The sequence below is a fragment of the Entelurus aequoreus genome, linkage group LG07, assembly GCF_033978785.1.
Source record: "Entelurus aequoreus isolate RoL-2023_Sb linkage group LG07, RoL_Eaeq_v1.1, whole genome shotgun sequence".
Lineage (NCBI taxonomy): Eukaryota > Metazoa > Chordata > Actinopteri > Syngnathiformes > Syngnathidae > Entelurus > Entelurus aequoreus.
Genome location: NC_084737.1, coordinates 12,726,957 through 12,750,257, shown reverse-complemented (window position 1 = coordinate 12,750,257; position 23,301 = coordinate 12,726,957). Strand labels below are relative to the sequence as shown.

Here is a 23,301-nt window from a genome sequence, read left to right as displayed (position 1 = left end):
GTGTAAACATAGTCTAGAACAGGCTTTTGGAGTACTTTCATAGAGATCATCATAAACATTTAAAAGTCTTTTTTGCAAAGTTCCATGTACAACAACATTCAAGCAGAGCCGAGAAACACTGTGGTACGCATGCCAGGCCGCTAGTTGGCGATGTCGTTTTGTATGAAGAGTGTCTCAAGTACACTTTAAACCAGAGCTGAACAAATATTTTGACTCGGGGGGCCACATTGAGAGAAAAACAATGTGTCTGGGGGACCAAGGTGTATTTATATGTACACATTTAGCTGTAAAAAACTGCTGTACAGTATGTGTGTTTGGGTCCCGTTTTTGCAGGAACACTAATACCAAAAGTCACAACATCCAAAGACAGACCACCAAAAAAAAAAAGGAAGGGAATTTTAAACAGGTTTTTACTGAATGGGACACCCAAAATGTACATGAAAACAAAGAAAGTGTGATTTACAATATTAACTATGAACAATAAAACACTGAATTAGGGATGTCCGATAATGGCTTTTTGCCGATATCCGATATTCTGATATTGTCCAACTCTTAATTACCGATACCGATATCAACCGATACCGATATCAACCGATATAGACAGTCGTGGAATTAACACATTATTATGCCTAATTTGGACAACCAGGTATGGTGAAGATAAGGTCCTTTTTTAAAAAATTAATCAAATAAAATAAGATAAATAAATTAAAAACATTTTCTTTTGAATAAAAAAGAAAGTTAAACAATATAAAAACAGTTACATAGAAACTAGTAATTAATGAAAAGGAGTACAATTAACTGTTAAAGTTTCGTACTATTAGTGCACCAGCAGCACGCACAAATATGTGTGCTTACGGACTGTATCCCTTGCAGACTGTATTGATATACACTACCGTTCAAAAGTTTGGGGTCACATTGAAATGTCCTTATTTTTGAAGGAAAAGCACTGTACTTTTCAATGAAGATAACTTTAAACTAGTCTTAACTTTAAAGAAATACACTCTATACATTGCTAATGTGGTAAATGACTATTCTAGCTGCAAATGTCTGGTTTTTGGTGCAATATCTACATAGGTGTATAGAGGCCCATTTCCAGCAACTATCACTCCAGTGTTCTAATGGTACAATGTGTTTGCTCATTGGCTCAGAAGGCTAATTGATGATTAGAAAACCCTTGTGCAATCATGTTCACACATCTGAAAACAGTTTAGCTCGTTACAGAAGCTACAAAACTGACCTTCCTTTGAGCAGATCGAGTTTTTGGAGCATCACATTTGTGGGGTCAATTAAACACTCAAAATGGCCAGAAAAAGAGAACTTTTATCTGAAACTCGACAGTCTATTCTTGTTCTTAGAAATGAAGGCTATTCCACAAAATTGTTTGGGTGTCCCCAAACTTTTGAACGGTAGTGTATATTGATATATAATGTAGGAACCAGAATAATAATAACAGAAAGAAACAACCCTTTTGTGTGAATGAGTGTAAATGAGTAGGGATGATACTCGAAACCGGTTTTCCCGGTTGTTCGATAAGAAAAGAACCGAGTCCTCTGACTCGAATCCCTTTTTGAGAACCGGTACCCTTTATCGAGACCACTCTAGTAAAGAAAAATAGTTGGTTCTTTATTCGAATCCCTGGGAACGAATCCCGTCCCGACCAGAAATGCTCCGTGGGACATCACAAGAAATGACGTCACGTAGCTCAGTCATTAGGCGCAGATAGCGAAAGCAGGAAAAAAATGGACGGGAAAAAGCGCTCCAATGTGTAATAAAGTTCAAAACAAAAGGTATAATCCAATGAATAACTTTACTGAGAGATTTGAGCAGGGTACAAACACATGACGAACACTTTTACGACCCACCGGAAACATAGCAACCAGGCTAGCAACGCACCTCCTTTACGGCAGCTGTCGCAACGTTCTTAAATCAACCGCAGCACATACATAAATGACATCTCCCTTTTTTAACTTTTGTTTTTCTTTCCTTGTAAACAAAACAAAATCACACTGTATATGTGTTGTCTGTCTAATTATAAATAATGCAGACGAGGCGTGTTGGCTGAGTTCTTGACGTTTACTTTCACAGCATGCTCATTCTTAGCTGCCGGGTGACGATATGGAACAACACTTTTCGGGGCTACCGCGCATGCTTGTCACTCCCGTTGCATGCTGGGTAGTGTAGTTGTTATATTCCCTAGCTCATAACATCTTTTCCCATATAAGGAAATAATGTTAACTCAAAGTGCATTTCTTTTTTTAGCTTTAACTTTTCATTTTTTTAGCATTGTATCCACATTTGCAAAGAACTTTTCTCTTCATAGAATTTTCTTTCAATAAAGAAATAAAGTGCAAAAATGTCAAAGCATCATAACAAACAGTTATGTCAAATAGCAGCAGAATTGCACTTTTTGGAAAGCTGTATTATTTTCAGTTTTGTGCCCAAGGGACTGATTTTATTTAACACTATATTATTATTTATACACCTTTAGTGATCACAGAGACAGGTTGTTTTTGTGTTACTGTATATATTTGTTTTTCTGAAAAAATCCCACTTATTATACTTTGGGTAACAACAGTCAATATTTATTTTTTTTATTATATTTTTTTAGGGGGGTAACAGTCAATATTTATTTATTTATTAGATTAAATTGTTTTCTTATATAATAAAAGTGAGCTTTTGTTAAACCAAATTTTTTTATTTTTTTTCCATATACAACAACCTATCTGGACTCGATAAGAGAATCGATAAGGAATCGGTTCGATAAGAGGATTCGATAATAGGCTCGAACTCGATAATTTCTTATCAAACATCATCCCTATAAATGAGTGTAAATGGGGGAGGGAGGTTTTTTGGGTTGATGTACTAATTGTAAGTGTATCTTGTGTTTTTTATGTTCTTTTAATAAAAAAAACAAAAAAACAAAAAACAAAAACAAAAACGATACAGATAATAAAAAAACGATACCGATAATTTCCGATATTACATTTTAAAGCATTTATCGGCCGATAATATCGGCAGGCCGATATTATAGGACATCTCTACACTGAATATTAACAACATATGAACGTCGCTCCTCTTTTACTTCTCAGACCAGCTCCTCGATAGTTGTGTATCTTTTACAACCAAGCAAAACACAACAAAAAAGTAAAAAAACAAACAAACCGCAAAATATGAAGGCCAAGTGTAATAAACACTAACAATATGATAAAATTGTTTCTGACACATGCGTTTCGGGCTGGCTGCTCTGAAAACAAACCCCGCCCATTCTGGTTTGTTCCTGGTCTGAGCTGCTGAGACGTAGATTAACCTAATAACTCTTATAACACCCAAAAGCGCAGATTTCGACTATTGAAATACTTTCTCGGGTCGCGGGGGCAGCATCCTAAGCAGGGAAGCCCAGACTTCCCTCTCCCCAGCCACTTCGTCCAGCTCCTCCCGGGGTATCCCGAGGCGTTCCCAGGCCAGCCGGGAGACATAGTCTTACCAACGTGTCCTGGGTCTTCCACGTGGTCTCCTACCGGTCGGCCATGCCCGAAACGCCTCCCTAGGGAGGCGTTCGGGTGGCATCCTGACCAGATGCCCGAACCACCTCATCTGGCTCCTCTCGATGTGGAGGAGCAGCGGCTTTACTTTGAGTTCCTCCCGGATGACAGAGCTTCTCACCCATTTCTAAGGGAGAGCCCTGCCACCCGGCGGAGGAAACTCATTTCGGCCGCTTGTACCCGTGATCTTGTCCTTTCGGTCATGACCCAGTTCTCATGACCATAGGTGAGGATGGGAACGTAGATCGACCGGTAAATTGAGAGCTTTGCCTTCCGGCTCAGCTCCTTCTTCACCACAACGGATCGATACAGCGTCCGTATTACTGAAGACGCCGCACCAATCCGCCTGTCGATCTCACGATCCACTCTTCCCTCACTCGTGAACAAAACTCCGAGGTACTTGAACTCCTCCACTTGGGGCAAGTTCTCCTCCCCAACTCGGAGATGGCACTCCACCCTTTTCCAGACGAGAACCATGGACTCTGACTTGGAGGTGCTGATTCTCATCCCAGTCGCTTCACACTCGGCTGCAAACCAATCCATTGAGAACTGAAGATACTGGCCAGATGAAGCCATCAGGACCACATCATCTGCAAATAGCAGAGACCTAATCCTGCAGCCACCAAACCAGATACCCTCAATGCCCTGACTGCGCCTAGAAATTCTGTCCATAAAAGTTATGAACAGAATCGGTGACAAAGGGCAGCCTTGGCGGAGTCCAACCCTCACTGGAAACGTGTCCGACTTACAAGCTCTGACACTGATTATACAGGGAGCGGACCGCCACAATAAGACAGTCCGTTACCCCATACTCTCTGAGCACTCCCCACAAGACTTCCCGAGGTACACGGTCGAATGCCTTCTCCAAGTCCACAAAGCACTGGTTGGGCAAACTCCCATGCACCCTCAAGGACCCTGCCGAGAGTATAGAGCTGGTCCACAGTTCCACGACCAGGACGAAAACCACTGTTCCTCCTGAATCCGAGGTTCGACTATCCGGCGTAGCCTCCTCTCCAGTACACCTGAATAGACCTTACCGGGAAGGCTGAGGATAAGCGGAAGAAGATGGATGGATGGATGGATGAAATACTTTCTATAGTTCAAGACTTACGGTCATTTAAAAAGAGCACTGCACATCATAATGGCGGCGACGGTTTTGACGTTTAAGGTCTAAAAAAAATATGTAGAACGTCCAGCAGGCCGTATTTTGCCCAAGTCTGCTTTAAACGGTATACGGTGTACAAATAATATACTTTATTATACACTTAGTGTAAATGACCAATTACTCACTTCTTCTCTCCTTTTTAATGGCAATTAACAACATTTAGATATCCAAAAATTATCTTTCAGCTTTTTTTTCCCGGTTTGCATGAACTCATCAAAATGATGCCGTGATTTCACTTTTTGTTCGGTGGTCCCTTCCAAGGTGGCGACGAGTGAGGAGGGTCGGTGTCCAGTCAAGTAGGGATGTTCCGATCGGGGTTTTTGGCTGCAAATACCAATCAACCATGATGGAGATCGACCGATACCAATACCGATCACATGTGTTAACTACATTGTTCAATGTATTTATGGTGAATGCTATTGACAATTCAACAATATCCACACTATATTTAAACTACTTCCTTATTCTCTTTTATTACATACAATTGTTTGATCAAAGCAAAGTCAATAGTAGAGAATAAACTAAACCAAACGGTACCGTGTATTTCAATACTTTTCTAAATAAAGAGGACCACAAAAAATGGCATTTTGGCTTTATTTTTAACAAAAAAAATCTTAGAGTACATTAAACATATGTTTCTTATTGCAATTTTGTCCTTAAATAAAATAGTGAACACAGTGTTTCCCATAAACTGCCAAGATACCTGTGGCGGTGGGGGCGTGGTCACCATGACATCATCGAGTAATTTGCATAATTTACTACAATGATTTGATTTTCTCTAAAAAGGCTCAAAAAATGTATACTTACTAATTAATAATAACAGTTTTGTTTTAAACGTCCATCCATCCATCCATCCATCCATTTTACAATATAATTACAACACTTTATGTACATATTTATATACAGATTTGAACAATAAGTTATTCACTGAAATATATTTATTAATTGTGGTTCTTACAAAAAATATATCTTATAAAATATAAAAGCTAAAATGTCTCAAAGCTCTGCCCCTTTAACTTTAGCCTACTACTACAACCATATTATTTACCAGCAACATAAAGTGAAACAGAGGCAGAGGTGTCCTGCCACAGTCAGTAACAAATAAACAGAAAACAGTAGTGGTGGTAGATAGTCACTGAGCTTCATCAAACATCTGATCCACTGAACAAAGAGCTCCAAAAATCTTGAACTTTAGACTGCCATCAGTTTTACTCCCTACACTTAACCATGTGTTTCCTACTGCCTGCAGACTTTGCACCCTTTGTTATATACACATGTTGTGTTTCTAATATAAATACATTTAATAAAGTCAAATACAAATAAGGCAACAAGAGAAGTATCCTACACTTCTCTTTTGTAAAGTAAATCTGAACAGCCGATATGGGCATCTACATCAACTATATGATTTGCCTGAGAAGCTGGAGAGGACTAAAAAATAAATAAAAAAATGTTTATTTTTTATTTGAGGCGGACGTAATTCTTTCGTGGAGGGCCGCCACAAATAAATGAATGTGTGGGAAACCCTGTGACCATACTAGACAACTTGTCTTTTAGTAGTAAGTAAACAAACAAAGGCTCCTAATTAGTCTGCTGACCTATGCAGTAACATATTGTGTCATTTATCATTCTATTATCCTGTCAGAATTATGAGGGACAAGCTGTAAAAATAGATTATTAATTTACTGGTTCATTTACTGTTAATATCTGCTTATTTTCTGTTTCAACATGTTCTATCTACACTTCTGTTACAATGTAATAATCACTTCTTCTTCTGTTGTTTGGATACTTTACATTAGTTTTGGATGATACCACACATGTAGTAGTTACAGGATCATACAATGGTCATAATTTAAGTTCATGTGTCCAGGGACGTATTTCCTGAGTTTATGAATATAATATCAATTTAAAACAAAAAAGATTTTGTGACAATAAAAAATATTGATGTAATCATAGTAAGCATCGACTAGATACGCACTTGTACTTGGTATCATTACAGTGGATGTCAGGTGTGGATTCCCCCATGGCATTTGTTTACATTGTGACGCCAGTGAGCTATGGTGTGTAGTGAAGCAAGTTTAGCTATTCGTCGTCCTGCAGGGATGATACTTGTATATATGGAGGCGAGGATTAGTGATTTAGAAGTAGCTAAAACACTGCCATGTATTAAAGCACCTCTCCCTGTGGGTGTTTCAGTGTTATAGCTCCACCTTTTTCGTTAGTTTTTAAGCCAAAATGTGTCCATTCTCCCTTTTCTGTCTACACACTGTGTCTGCTTGTAAGTACTCTGTGTTTGTGCGCTGCCCAACATGCTCCTCTGCTCGTAAAACCAGCAATGACGCGCCGTCATGCCCGTAAAAAAAATAAATAAGGCGAACCGGTACTTTTCAACCAGAGTATAGTACCGTTTTTGATTCATTAGTACCGCGATACTATACTAGTACCGGTATACCGTACAACCCTACTAACTACTACTAAGAACAAGAAGCAGCAATCCTTACAGATGGTGAATGCAGTCAATTCAAAGCCATTCAAAGGGTTCTTCGACAAGGTTGTGTACTATCTCCTGATCTGTTCAACCTTTACGCAACATCAATCATCAAGATAGAATAAAAGTTGGAGGAATTCATGTTAATGCGGATGCGCAAGTGGCAGACTCTGAAGACGAGCTACTGAACACAGTAGTAGCTCACAGTGAAGTAAACAGACTGGCACTGCACATCAACAGAACCGAATGCACGGCAGTTTCCAAGAAACCACATCCACCTGCATGTGACATCACTTGCAACAACAAGAAAATGAAACAAGTGGACCGATTCAAACACCTGGTCCAAAGACAGCGTCAACAAAATGAGTCTATAGTCAAAATAGAAGCCAAACTCCAGAGTCCCTTAAACGTGCTTTACAACCGTGAATGCAGGGACTTTAAATAATCAACAGCTGAGAAAATTACAACAATTATTCTGAAAAATACTCCGCATATCATGGACTGAAAAGAAAAGTCATAGGGGGTGTTGGCACGGGCAAAAACGATTCGAAAGAGGCAGCTGGGACCTGGGACATATTACTAGAAAAAGACGTCAACCGGAAAACTACCGTATTTTTCGGACTATAAGTCGCTCCGGAGTATACGTCGCACCGGCCGAAAATGCACAATAAATAAGAAAAAAAAACATATATACGTCGCACTGGAGTATAAGTCGCATTTTTGGGGGAAATTTATTTGATAAAGTCCTACACCAAGAATAGACATTTGAAAGGCAATTTAAAATATATAAAGAATAGTGAACAACAGGCTGAATAAGTGTACGTTATATGAGGCATAAATAACCAACTGAGAACGTGCCTGGTATGTTAACGTAACATACACTACCGTTCAAAAGTTTGGGGTCACCCAAACAATTTTGTGGAATAGCCTTCATTTCTAAGAACAAGAATAGACTGTCGAGTTTCAGATGAAAGTTCTCTTTTTCTGGCCATTTTGAGCGTTTAATTGACCCCACAAATGTGATGCTCCAGAAACTCAATCTGCTCAAAGGAAGGTCAGTTTTGTAGCTTCTGTAACGAGCTAAACTGTTTTCAGATGTGTGAACATGATTGCACGAGGGTTTTCTAATCATCAATTAGCCTTCTGAGCCAATGAGCAAACACATTGTACCATTAGAACACTGGAGTGATAGTTGCTGGAAATAGGCCTCTATACACCTATGTAGATATTGCACCAAAAACCAGACATTTGCAGCTGGAATAGTCATTTACCACATTAGCAATGTATAGAGAGTATTTCTTTAAAGTTAAGACTAGTTTAAAGTTATCTTCATTTAAAAGTACAGTGCTTTTCCTTCAAAAATAAGGACATTTCAATGTGACCCCAAACTTTTGAACGGTAGTGTATTATGGTAAGAGTCATTCAGATAACTATAACATATAGAACATGCTATACGTTTACCAAACAATCTGTCACTCCGATCGCTAAATAACATGAAATCTTCCTCGTCTGTGTCGCTCCTGGTATGCCCTGCTAGCGTACATTCTTTCTGCTGCTCGATCGCCGTTTTCTGGTGCATATTTCACTACGTCCAGCTTGTAATCGGCAGTATACGATTTCCTTTTCGGTGCCATTTTAGTTCAGTCCTTCTCAGTTTTTATAAGTTACAGCCAACGTTGATGTGATCCATTTTAATAGCTCCGGCAGTAGCGTATAGCATATAGCAGTTAGCATTCCAAAACCCACAATGCACTTCTGCCATGACCCGCCCCCGCCAAATTCTTATTGGTTGGCATGTGAGTGAGGATTGTTGACGTGTGTGTGACGATGGCTGCCATTTGCTTCGTCGCTCACGCGAATGAGATAAATAATATTATTTGATATTTTACGGTAATGTGTTAATAATTTCACACATAAATCGCTCCGGAGTATATGTCACACCCACGGCCAAACTATGAAAAAAACTGCGACTTATAGTCCAAAAAATACGGTAGTAAGAAACAAAGCTCCAGGTCGACAACCACCAACATATCAATTGCCTTAGAAATTTTATCGGAAAAAATCAATAAGATAGAACTTATACGTAGAGCGGACGATAGAAGACTGGATCATGGATGCCTGCAAACAAGGCCTGATACTCCATGAGGACTATCTGCTGTTCATTTCCATCCTTTGGTTTTTGCTCTCAAAGTCCTCTTGGGACCCCGAGTTTGTAAACATTAACCAATAACGCTTTTTATTGTTGCGAAAATAAAAATATAGTTGTAATCACTATAGTAATGATCATATACTGATACTACCCTTGGTATCGATACCACCAATTTATGGATCGATCCGTCCTTTTGCCTGTCTTGTACTGACTGACAAAGCTGACATGCTAACAGTTAGACTAGACTTAGACTTCCTTGTATTGTCATTCAAATTTGAACTTTGCAGTACAGATAAGAAGGACATTTCGTTGCATTAGCTCATGGTAGTGCAGGATAAAAGAGCAATAAGGTGCAGATATAAATAAATAGATTACTGTACAGATAAATGTATTGCACTTTTGCATATGCATCCAGGTTTATGGATGTATGTTATATTGTCTTTATATTCCAGCGAGTTAATCCATTTTTGGGGGGAATTGAGGGGATTATTATGATGTGTTCAAGAGTCTTACGGCCTGAGGGAAGAAGCTGTTACAGAACCCGGAGGTTGCGGAACCTCTTTCTAGAGTCCAGCAGTGAAAACAGTACTTGGTGGGGGTGGGAGAAGTCTCTGCAGATTTTCTGAGCCCTGGTCAGGCAGCGGCTTTTTGCGATCTCCTGGATAGTTCTTATATTACCCTTTCTCTAACTATTATTAATATACTTGGCAATTTAATGTTAATATCTGCTCACATTCTTACATCTACACTTCTTAAACTTTACTGAGCACTTATTCTTTGGTGTTGTCTTAGCTATGAGCGTCCCTGCTCCTGGCTTTCTTTTGGTGTGTAACATGTTTAGCTTGGTCTTCCAGCGATAATAATAGTTGATAATACTTAGGATTGGGGCAGTACAAGTATCTGGGAGTCCACTTGAACAGCAGACTGGACTGGAAGGACAACTGCAAAGCTGTTTACAAGAAGGGCATGAGCAGACTCTTTTTCCTGAGTAAGCTTAGGTCCTTTAATGTGTGCAGCAAGCAGTAAGGCTGCAGCTAACGATTATTTTTCTATCGATTAATCTATAGATTATTTTTTTCGATTAATCGGTTAATCTATAGATTATTTTTTCGATTAATCTATAGATTATTTTTCCTTTTACCGATTATTTTTTTTATTCAAAATGAAGATGAAAAAATAAATGTAGGCCCATTTTTTCAAAAGGCATGGCTTTTATTTACAAAAAAAAAAGAAGTATGGCCACTCAGCCAACATTGACAACAACATGACTAAATATTCTGTAACAATGTAAACATTTAAAACTTTTAACATTTAACAAAATTAAAAGTAGCTTATTTGCTTTTTAATGTGCAAATATAAAAGTCAACATCCAGTGCAAATCTTAATATTCTGCAATAGTATAAGCATTTCAAAAGTAAAAGTATTGCTTATTTTGCTTTAAAATGTGCAAAAATAAAGATAAACATCCAATACAAAAAAGTGCAAAACGAAATATTCTGTAACAACAGTGTAAACATTTCAACAAAAGCGAAAGTATTGCTTATTTGCTAAAATGTGCAAAAATAAAGATAAACATCCAATACAAAAAAGTGCCAATCTAAATATTCTGGAGCACTGTAAACATTAAGTATTGCTTTTAAAATGTGCAAAATAAACATCCAGTCCAACACAGTACACAATAACCAATTCTACTCATTCCAGTGAGTGACTAACAGTTGTAATGAAGAAAGGTTAGCATGTGTACATGTTTGGTTCTTTTCTTGTTTACAATATTCCCAGCAGCTGAAAATAGGCGCTCAGAAGGGGTCGATGTGGCTGGAACTGAGAGGTAATTAGCCTTCACCTCAAGCCAGGACTGCGAGTGAGCTGAGGTGCAGTTTATATTTCTAGAAGGTCAACGGGCTCATAGTGATGTTACTAGTAGTTGACTGGGAGGTGTTTATTATTATTTGGGGAGAGTCCGCTGCCTGATGGTAATTGTTATATATTGTATATATCAGTGTTCCCCAACCTTTTTGTACTTGCGGACCGGTCGGTCAACGCTTGAAAATGTGTCCCATGGAGGGGGGGGGGGGGGGGGGGGGGGGAAGAAAAAAATTATTATTTTTTTTTTCTCATAAAGAAATACAATCATGTGTGCTTACGGACTGTATCCCTACAGACTGTATTGATTTATATTGATATATAATGTATATATTGTGTTTTTTATGTTGATTAAATAAAAAATAAAATACAATAAAAATAAAAAAATTGATTATTTATTGTGCGGCCGCGGCCCGGTGGTTGGGGAACACTGGTATATACGCTACCGTTCAAAAGTTTGGGGTCACCCAAACAATTTTGTGGAATAGCCTTCATTTCTAAGAACAAGAATAGACTGTCGAGTTTCAGATGAAAGTTCTCTTTTTGTGGCCATTTTGAGCGTTTAATTGACCCCACAAATGTGATGCTCCAGAAACCCAATCTGCTCAAAGGAAGGTCCGTTTTGTAGCTTCTGTAACGAGCTAAACTGTTTTCAGATGTGTGAACATGATTGCACAAGGGTTTTCTAATCATCAATTAGCCTTCTGAGCCAATGAGCAAACACATTGTACCATTAGAACACTGGAGTGATAGTTGCTGGAAATGGGCCTCTATACACCTATGTAGATATTGCACCAAAAACCAGACATTTGTAGCTAGAATAGTCATTTACCACATTAGCAATGTATAGAGTGTATTTCGTTAAAGTTAAGACTAGTTTAAAGTTATCTTCATTGAAAAGTACAGTGATTTTCCTTCAAAAATAAGGACATTTCAATGTGACCCCAAACTTTTGAACGGTAGTGTATGATAGACATAATATAATATATCAGTACATATAATATACTGTACATATATTAAGTAAATATTATGTATATATGTTATATTTTATATCGCTATATTTAGTCTATTTGTACCTGCATTGTCCTTTTCAGCCTTACACTTTACATCATTGTAACTGAGGTACTGTGTGGAAGAATTTCCCTTGTGGATCATTAAAGTTTGTCTAAGTCTAAGATACTAAGAAATGCACTTTGTACAGTTGATCTATCAACTTAGGGGAGGGGCTCCACACTGTGTATGGAAATACACAATTAGCTGCTAGCCGTTTGTCAGCCGGGAGGACTAAAAACAAAATACATTTGCAGCTTTTGTGATAAGCATGAATTAAAAATGGCGATCCCATACTGTTTTACGAAAATCGCCCGATACGATTATATATATCGATTGGTGCGTCCCTAATGCTAGGGCCAGCAAAGTGAGACGGCTTTTAAATAGAGATGTCCGATAATAACGGACTGCCGATATTATCGGCCGATAAATGCTTTAAAATGTAATATCGGAAATTATAGGTATCGGTTTCAAAAAGTAAAATGTATGACTTTTTAAAACGCTGCTGTACAGAGTGATACACGGACGCAGGGAGAAGTACAGAGCGCCAATAAACCTTAAAGGCACTGCCTTTGCGTGCCGGCCCAGTCACATGATATCTACGACTTTTCACACACACAAGTGAATGCAACCATACTTGGTCAACAGCCATACAGGTCACACGGAGGGTAGCCGTATAAACAACTTTAACACTGTTACAAATATGCACCACACTGTGAACCCACACCAAATAAGAATGACAAACACATTTCGGAAGAACATCCGCACCGTAACACAACATAAACACAACAGAACAAATACCCAGAACGCCTTGCAGCACTAACTCTTCCGGGACGCTACAATATACACCCCTGCAACACCCAACCCCGCCCACCTCAACCTCCTCATGCTCTCTCAGGGAGAGCATGTCCCAAATTCCAAGCTGCTGTTTTGAGGCATGTTAAAAAAAATAATGCACTTTGTGACTTAAATAATAAACATACTTGCCAACCCTCCCGTTTTTACCGGGAAACTCCCGGTATTCAGCGCCTCTCCCGATAACCTCCCGGCAGAAATTTTCTCCCGACAAACTCCCGGTATTCAGCCGGAGCTGGAGGCCACGCCCCTCCAGCTCAATGCGGACCTGAGTGGGGACAGCCTGTTCTCACGTCCGCTTTCCCACAATATAAACAGCTTGCCTGCCCAATGACGTCATAACTGTAGAATGATCGAGGGCGAGTTCTTGGTTTCTTATGTGGGTTTATTGCTAGGCAGTTTCATTAACGTCCTGCCAGCGCGGTAACAACACACAACAGCAGTCACGTTTAGTCTACCGTAAAGCAGTTCGTCTGCCGTAAACAGCAATGTTGTGACACTCTTAAACAGGACAATACTGCCATCTACTGGATAGCCTCCAGAACACTGAAATTCAAGTATTTCTTTTATTTATATGTATAATAAAATAAATATATATATATATATATATATATATATATATATATATATATATATATATATATATATATATATATATATATATATATATATATATATACTACCGTTCAAAAGTTTGGGGTCACCCAAACAATTTTGAGGAATAGCCTTCATTTCTAAGAACACTGTCGAGTTTCAGATGAAAGTTCTCTTTTTCTGGCCATTTTGAGCGTTTAATTGACCCCACAAATGTGATGCTCCAGAAACTCAATCTGCTCAAAGGAAGGTCAGTTTTGTAGCTTCTGTAACGAGCTAAACTGTTTTCAGATGTGTGAACATGATTGCACAAGGGTTTTCTAATCATCAATTAGCCTTCTGAGCCAATGAGCAAACACATTGTACCATTAGAACACTGGAAAGATAGTTGCTGGAAATGGGCCTCTATACATCTTTGTAGATATTGCACCAAAAACCAGACATTTGCAGCTAGAATAGTCATTTACCACATTAGCAATGTATAGAGTGTATTTCTTTAAAGTTAAGACTAGTTTAAAGTTATCTTCATTGAAAATAAGGACATTTCAATGTGACCCCAAACTTTTGAACGGTAGTGTATATATATATATATATATATATATATATATATATATGTATGAAATACTTGAGTTGGTGAATTCTAGCTTAAATATATTCCCCTCTTAACCACGCCCCCGCCCCACACCCGACCACACCCCCCACCTCCCGGTATCGGAGGTCTCAAGGTTGGCAAGTAAGATAATAAGTATGGCAGTGACATGTTGGCATTTTTTTTTCCATAACTTGAGTTGATTTATTTAGGAAAACCTTGTTACATTGTTTAATGCATCCAGCGGGGCATCACAACAAAATTAGGCACAATAATGTGTTCATTCCACGACTGTATATATCTGTATCGGTTGATATCGGAATCGGTAATTAAGAGTTGGCAATATCGGAATATCGGCAAAAAAGCCATTATCGGACATCTCTACTTTTAAAGCATGAACACAAGCAATAAGAAACTCTCACCAGAGAAAGTTGACAAATATGAAGAATTAAGACGCACGGCAACATTTTAGAACGTCCTCTGTTGCGTAAACGTTAGCTAACAAGGGAAGACCAAGGTCTTGGGACAAAACCGACCAAGCCTTGAGCCCAAAGTCCCGACTTTGAAGAACAGCATTGGAAACATGAGCGCTCACCACAGAGAGGACGAGTCAATGTGGACGCTGGAGGCAAAACGACGGCGCAGCTCCCCTTCGCCGTTGTCTCCGAGCTACAAAGACTCCATCAGTCAACATGCCTTCCTTTGGGTTAGGAGGAAGAGAGGCGCTCATTGGCAGACAGGAAGTAAGAGGGGAGAAGGGGAGGGGTGTTGATTGTGACACTTCTTAGTTTCGCTGTGAAACTTGATGAATCAGACTTGGCATTGACTCCCCGACACAGTGTGCTGGCTACCTAACAAACACCAGTGTTTCCCACACATTCATTTATTTGTGGCGGCCTGCCACAAAAGAATTACGTCCGCTAAAAATAAAAAAATTAAAAATTAAAAAAAAAAAGTGTATTTTTTTTTCTCCTGTCCAGCTTCTCAGGCAAATCATATAGTTGATGTAGATGCCCATAAAGGCTGTTCAGATTTACTTTACAAAAGAGAAGTGTAGGATACTTCTCTTGTTGCCTTATTTGTATTTGACCACTACTGTTTTCTGTTTATTTGTTACTCACTGTGGCAGGACACCTCTGCCTCTGTTTCACTTTATGTTGCTGGTAAATAATATGGTTGTAGTAGTAGGCTAAAGTTAAATTATTTAGTATGCACTAATTAAAGGGGCAGAGCTTTAAGAGACATTTTAGCTTTCATATTTTATAAGATATATTTTTTGTAAGAACCACGATTATTAAATATATTTCAGTGAATAACTTATTGTTCAAATCTGTATATAAATATGTACACAAAGTGTTGTAATTATATTGTAAAATGGATGGATGGACGGATGGACGTTTAAAACAAAACTGTTATTATTAATTAGTAAGTATACATTTTTTGAGCCTTTTTAGAGAAAATCATATCATTGTAGTAAATTATGCAAATTACTTGATGATGTCATGGCGACCACGCTCATAGCCACGCCCCCACCACCACAGGTATCTTGGCAGTTTATGGGAAACACTGAACACTAACTAACACCGTGTGCTGGCTACCTAACAAACACTAACTAACACCGTGTGCTGGCTACCTAACAAACACTAACTAACACCGTGTGCTGGCTACCTAACAAAAAATATCTCAATATTTTTAGGCCATGTCACGATACACGATATATATCTCGATATTTTGGCTTAGCCTTGAATGAACACTTGATGCATATAATCACAGCAGTTTGATGATTCTATGTGTCTACATTAAAACATTCTTCTTATTATAGAGCACTCATAATAATTATCGATAGACAGTAAAACACTTACATCGTGATAAAGTTTTCAGCCATATTGCATACTTCTACTGTACACTTTATAAAGCTGCACAAAGTTTGACCCAGGAACGGATTATTTATTTTTCCCATTATTTTCTATAAAAGAAACATATTCCAAATGTCAAGCAAACAGAAGGTTGAGCAACATCTATTTTATTTTAAGGATTAGAGGTCGCACATTAATTTCCTCATCAGTGTGACTTTCCCCACATATGAGCCCCATCAACCCTGCCTAGCAACAAGCGGCCATGCTGACTACACAACTGTAGTAATGCAGTTTATCAGATCAACAAAAATATATATTTAGTGAGACAGTGATACAAATGCTAACAGGAAAATAAATTAAAATTTTTACCAGTATGTCCGTCATGTCGTGATGGCGGACAGTCGGTTAGCGAGCGAGTCGTCAGCGATGTTAGTAGGCTGGACACATGCATGTCATCCCCCTTTTGGTCTCGGACCTCTTCTTTATAATTACACACAGACACACACACACACACACACACACACACACACACACACACACACACACACACACACACACACACACACACACACACACACACACACACACACACACACACACACACACACACGCAAACCAGCGTGTGCAAGCATGCATTCGTGCAAAACCAATGCAGCAAAAAATTAATACAGTAATGAGAAGAAAATAAAAGCAAATTAATTGGCACCACAACAGTACACAAACACGCATACACACACAAAGAGAGAGGGAGAGAAAAGTCATTGTAAGTGTGCGGACAATAATCCACATAATAAAGTCTGCTAAAATAAAACACAAACAGGAAGTTCTACATTTCAGTGTAAAACCAACAGGAAGCGTTTGTGGCATCACGCGTCGACTCCGCAAACAAACGCAGTCCAGACTTGCCGAGGAGAAGCCAGAGCTCGAAAAAACCCGGTGAAATACGTATACAAAGACAAGTGGATAAGATGAACGCAGCGTGCCGCCATTGTTTAGTCTAGATGGAGAACTGCAACTTAATAATGTTCTTCAACCAGTAATACATTTTTCAAAATGTTTTATTTTGTTTCAGAATTGTACAGGTTTAACATTGGAAAACTATGACATATGAAATATTGCAGCGTTACAAGAACAAAGTAAAAAAAAAAAAAACTGTATAAAAAGCCATAACATGGACACAATTTTATTTTATTTATCATTATTATTTATTTTTTTGTTAAGTATTGCTATTTTATATGATAAGAATCATCCATGTGGCTGCTTCTTGATCTTAGTGCTGCTTTCGATACCGTCGATCATAATATTTTATTAGAGCGTATCAAAACACGTATTGGTATGTAGGGATGATGCTCGAAACCGATTTTCCCGGTTGTTCGATAAGAAAAGAACAGAGTCCTCGGACTCGAATCCCTTTTTGAGAACCAGTACCCGTAATCGGGGCCACTATAGTAAAGAAAAAGAGTTGGTTCTTTATTCGAATCCCTGGGAACGAATCCCAAACAGACAATGTTATGCCCATTTGATTGTGACTCTTACTGACACCTTGTGGCGATATGAAAATACTACGCGTCATTAGTCTGGACACTTCCGGGTTGACGATGTCAGTTCAGTTCATGAGACAATTGAGAAGTAGACAAGTTGTGTTAGCTCTTACAAGCCTTGGAAAAGATAAGTCTGTAAGTAAACTGTTTAACTTGTTTATATAACTCAATATTAAGGTGGAAAGTGGTTAAATTTAAAACTAAGATGTTTATTGAAAAACTATTTTTGTGCACGGTTTCAATGGATGTTTTGAGGACTTAAAATGGCTGCCAGTCGTGTATTTCCACCATCGAAATAGTTTCAACACTTAGAAGTATTTGTTTGATGATAGTACTGTATATTTGTGTGAAGCTAATATTTACATATTGTGTATTACATTTCAGTATGTTAATTGAATCACAAAGCTTATACATTTGTCATTGTCTGTATTTCCGTTTAAAAAAAATAAAAAATAACAGTCCAGTGCAAGATCAACAGCAATAAAGAGCCTAAATGGATTAATCTGCTTTGGAACTTTATTAGACGTCTTGGATTGTTTGGTAGCTGTCTGCCTGTGTGTGTAGTTAGTATGTTCCAATAGCAGCAGAAGTGCACTTTTTGAAGAGCTGTATTATTTTCAGTTTTGTGCCCAAGGGACTGATTTTATTTAACACTATATTATTATTTATACACCTATAGTAAGCACAGAGACTGGTTGTTTTTGTGTTACTGTATATATTTGTTTTTTTAAAAAAAATCCCCCTTAATATACTTTGGGTAACAACAGTCAATATATATATATATTTTTTTTAGGGGGGTAACAGTCAATATTTATTTATTTATTTAATTTAATTTTTTTCTTATAAAATAAAAGTGAGCTTTTGTTAAACCAAATATTGTGTTTTTTTCCATATACAACAACCTATCTGGATTCGATAAGAGAATCGATAAGGAATCGGTTCGATAAGAGGATTCGATAATAGGCTCGGCTCGAACTCGATAATTTCTTATCAAACATCATCCCTATTGGTATGTCAGACTTAGCCTTGTCTTGGTTTAACTCTTATCTTACTGACAGGATGCAGTGCGTCTCCCATAACAATGTGACATCAGACTATGTTAAGGTAACGTGTGGAGTTCCCCAGGGTTCGGTTCTTGGCCCTGCACTTATCAGAATGTACATGCTGCCGCTAGGCGACATCATACGCAAATACGGTGTTAGCTTTCACTGTTATGCTGATGACACCCAACTCTACATGCCCCTGAAGCTGACCAACACACCGGATTGTAGTCAGCTGGAGGCGTGTCTTAATGTAATTAAACAATAGATGTCCGCTAACTTTTTGCAACTCAATGCCAAGAAAACGGAAATGCTGATTATCGGTCCTGCTAGACACCGACATTTATTTAATAATACCACCTTAACATTTGACAACCAAACAATTACACAAGGCGACTCGGTAAAGAATCTGGGTATTATCTTCGACCCAACTCTCTCGTTTGAGTCACACATTAAGAGTGTTACTAAAACGGCCTTCTTTCATCTCCGTAATATCGCTAAAATTCGTTCCATTTTGTCCACTAGCGACGCTGAGATCATTATTCATGCGTTCGTTACGTCTCGTCTCGATTACCGTAACGTATTATTTGTGTTCATTCAAGGCTAAGGCAAAATATCCAGATATATATCGTGTATCGTGACATGGCCTACAAATATTGAGATATTAAAAAAAGGCCATATCGCCAAGCCCTAAGAACACATCATAAAACTACTGTAGTTGTGTGCGGTACACTACTTTGTATTGTTTTTCATGCAATATTTCTTAGCTAAAAGTCTGGGGGTTTTTTATGTTCAAATTGTGCACTGCTTAAAAATAGACTTACATGTACAAACCCCGTTTCCATATGAGTTGGGAAATTGTGTTACATGTAAATATAAACGCAATACAATGATTTGCAAATAATTTTCAACCCATATTCAGTTGAATATGCTACAAAGACAACATATTTGATGTTCAAACTGATAAACCTTTTTTTTTTTGCAAATAATCATTAACTTTAGAATTTGATGCCAGCAACATGTGACAAAGAAGTTGGGAAAGGTGGCAATAAATACTGATAGAGTTGAGGAATGCTCATCAAACACTTATTTGGAACATACCACAGGTGAACAGGCAAATTGGGAACAGGTGGGTGCCATGATTGGGTATAAAAGTAGATTCCATGAAATGCTCAGTCATTCACAAACAAGGATGGGGCGAGGGTCACCACTTTGTCAACAAATGCGTGAGCAAATTGTTGAACAGTTTAAGAAAAACCTTTCTCAACCAGCTATTGCAAGGAATTTAGGGATTTCACCATCTGCGGTCCATAATATCATCAAAGGGTTCAGAGAATCTGGAGAAATCACTGCACGTAAGCAGTTAAGCCGGTGACCTTCGATCCCTCAGGCTGTACTGCATCAACAAGCGACATCAGTGTGTAAAGGATATCACCACATGAGCTCAGGAACACTTCAGAAACCCTCTGTCAGTAACTACAGTTGGTCGCTACATCTGTAAGTGCAAGTTAAAACTCTCCTATGCAAGGCGAAAACCGTTTATCAACAACACCCAGAAATGCCGTCGGCTTTGCTGGGCCTGAGCTCATCTAAGATGGACTGATACAAAGTGGAAAAGTGTTCTCTGGTCTGACGAGTCCACATTTCAAATTGTTTTTGGAAACTGTGGACGTCGTGTCCTCCGGACCAAAGAGGAAAAGAACCATCCGGATTGTTATAGGCGCAAAGTTGAAAAGCCAGCATGTGTGATGGTATGGGGGTGTATTAGTGCCCAAGACATGGGTAACTTACACATCTGTGAAGGCGCCATTAATGCTGAAAGGTACATACAGGTTTTGGAGCAACATATGTTGCCATCCAAGCAACGTTACCATGGACGCCCCTGCTTATTTCAGCAAGACAATGTCAAGCCACGTGTTACATCAACGTGGCTTCATAGTAAAAGAGTGCAGGTACTAGACTGGCCTGCCTGTAGTCCAGACCTGTCTCCCATTAAAAAAGTGTGGCGCATTATGAAGCCTAAAATAGTACAACGGAGACCCCCGGACTGTTGAACAACTTAAGCTGTACGTCAAGCAAGAATGGGAAAGAATTCCACCTGAGAAGCTTCAAAAATGTGTCTCCTCAGTTCCCAAACGTTTACTGAGTGTTGTTAAAAGGAAAGGCCATGTAACACAGTGGTGAACATGCCCTTTCCCAACTACTTTGGCACGTGTTGCAGCCATGAGATTCTAAGTTAATTATTATTTGCAAAAAAATAAATAAAGTTTATGAGTTTGAACATCAAATATGTTGTCTTTGTAGTGCATTCAACTGAATATGGGTTGAAAAGGATTTGCAAATCATTGTATTCCGTTTATATTTACATCTAACACAATTTCCCAACTCATATGGAAACGGGGTTTGTATTTCATTGGGCGACACTTTGGCAATACGGGCTTTGTGACGTGCGAGCCGCTTCACAGAACCAATCAAACTGTGTTGACCTACATTGGGCTGTCTTTACACGCCTGCTTTCATGCCCAGCTTTGATGAATTAACAAATACACAGAAATTAAAGTTGTGACGTCTAAACAAAGTTTAACAGTGGTGACATTTTGATGAGTCGATTGGTTCCAATTATGAACTGCAGTACTTCAGGGTTATGAGGGAGCTGGAGCCTCTGCCAAACGACAAGATGGATTCGGAGGGAAGTGAAGACGGCAGAGACGAGATGAAGCAAGCGCCAGGAGGAAAGGACGACGACTTGACAAAAAGAGGAAGCGGCTAGCGACGGGGGACGGTGAAGAAAGACGCGGGAACAGGAAGCGTGGACCAACAGGAAGGGGAAAAGACAAAAAAGAGCAACCTAAAAACTTCTAGATTCGTGATGACAACAAGTCTGAGTGGAGCTTCCTATTTTGGCGTGTCAGGTCCGGCAGCTGTTCTCGTAGAACTGGTCTGCGTGTTGCAACGTAAACACGGCCCGGTCATTTGGTGTGTTTGTACGCCAACACAACGCTCAGGGGCGACCACTACAAGGCAGGAGTCACATCTTCAACACGCGCAACATAGTGTAGCAATATTTTCATGACGACAACAAGTATTGGTCATTTCCTCCGTCGTCCAGCTGAAAAAAACAATTTCCTCACAGTAACATTTATCCCCAAAAAATATATATCAAGAACACCACCATTAGTGGTTTAACCAGTGGTGTGCCTTCTCTGCTGGCCTAACATAACCAGAAATCATTAACATAATTAAAGATAAAGTAATTTTTTATTTACCGTATTTTTCGGACTATAAGTCACAGTTTTTTTCATAGTTTGGCCGGGCGTGCAACTTATACTCAGGAGCGACTTATGTGTGAAATTATTAACACATTACCGTAAAATATCAAATAATATTATTTAGCTCATTCACATAAGAGACTAGACCAGTGGTTCTTAACCTTGTTTGCAGTACCAAACCACACCAGTTTAATATGTGCATTCACCGAACCCGTCTTTAGTGAAAAATTAAACTTTTTTTTTTCATTCAAGACAAAGTTATGTTTGTTTACTAGTGCACAAAATGAACCGTTCAAAGAACAAAACCAACACAGTGCATAAACTTACAACAAATTACACACCTGCAAATCAGTTGGAAAATTAGAGGGAACATTGTTTGGGTGTATCCATAGTATGCCGATAGGGCAGTGTTTCCCACACATTCATTTATTTGTGGCGGCCCGCCACGAAAGAATTAGGTCTGCCACAAATAGATTTTTTTTTTTTTAATTATTTTTTTTTTAATTATTTTTTTTTGTCCTGTCCAGCTTCTCAGGCAAATTATAGTTGATGTAGATGCCCATATAGGCTGTTCAGATTTACTTTACAAAAGAGAAATGTAGGATACTTCTCTTGTTGCCTTATTTGTATTTGACCACTACTGTTTTCTGTTTATTTGTTACTGACTGTGGCAGCACACCTCTGCCTCTGTTTCACTTTATGTTGCTGGTAAATAATATGGTTGTAGTAGTAGGCTAAAGTTACATTATTTAGTATGCACTAATTAAAGTGGCAGAGCTTTAAGAGACATTTTAGCTTTTATATTTTATAAGATATATTTTTTGTAAGAACCACAATTAATAAATATATTTCAGTGAATAACTTATTGTTCAAATCTGTATATAAATATGTACATAAAGTGTTGTAATTATATTGTAAAATGGATGGATGGATGGATGGATGGACGTTTAAAACAAAACTGTTATTATTAATTAGTAAGTATACATTTTTTGAGCCTTTTTAGAGAAAATCATATTGTAGTAAATTATGCAAATTACTCGACGATGTCATGGTGACCACGACCATAGCCACGCCCCCGCCGCCACAGGTATCTTGGCAGTTTATGGGAAACACTGTAGGGAGGTTATTTTTACAAGAAGAGTCGGGTGTGTCTTGACTTCCGCGGCGGAGGCTCCACCGAACCCCTGAGGCCGACTCACCGAACCCCCAGGGTTCGATGGAACCCAGGTTAAGAACCACTGGACTAGACGTATAAGATTTAATGGGATTTAGCGATTAGGAGTGACAGATTGTTTGGTAAACG

General features: G+C 38.6%; 1 protein-coding gene across 5 annotated transcripts in view; it reads right to left on the bottom strand.

The window, feature by feature from the left end:
• The window catches only part of LOC133653389 (regulator of G-protein signaling 17-like), a 67,254-nt gene that overhangs the window by 26,391 nt on the left and 17,562 nt on the right, over positions 1–23,301 (bottom strand). The window contains exon 2 of one of the 5 annotated variants that reach the window (XM_062052595.1): positions 16,518–16,628. The exons of 2 other annotated variants lie outside the window; for them this stretch is intronic. In XM_062052595.1, coding sequence (XP_061908579.1) covers positions 16,518–16,532 — 15 coding nt within the window. In that variant the 5' untranslated portion in view covers positions 16,533–16,628. Of the gene's footprint in view, positions 1–14,887; positions 15,019–16,517; positions 16,629–23,301 lie in introns of those variants that run through there. 2 more of the 5 variants (XM_062052596.1, XM_062052597.1) reach the window with 2 other exon arrangements.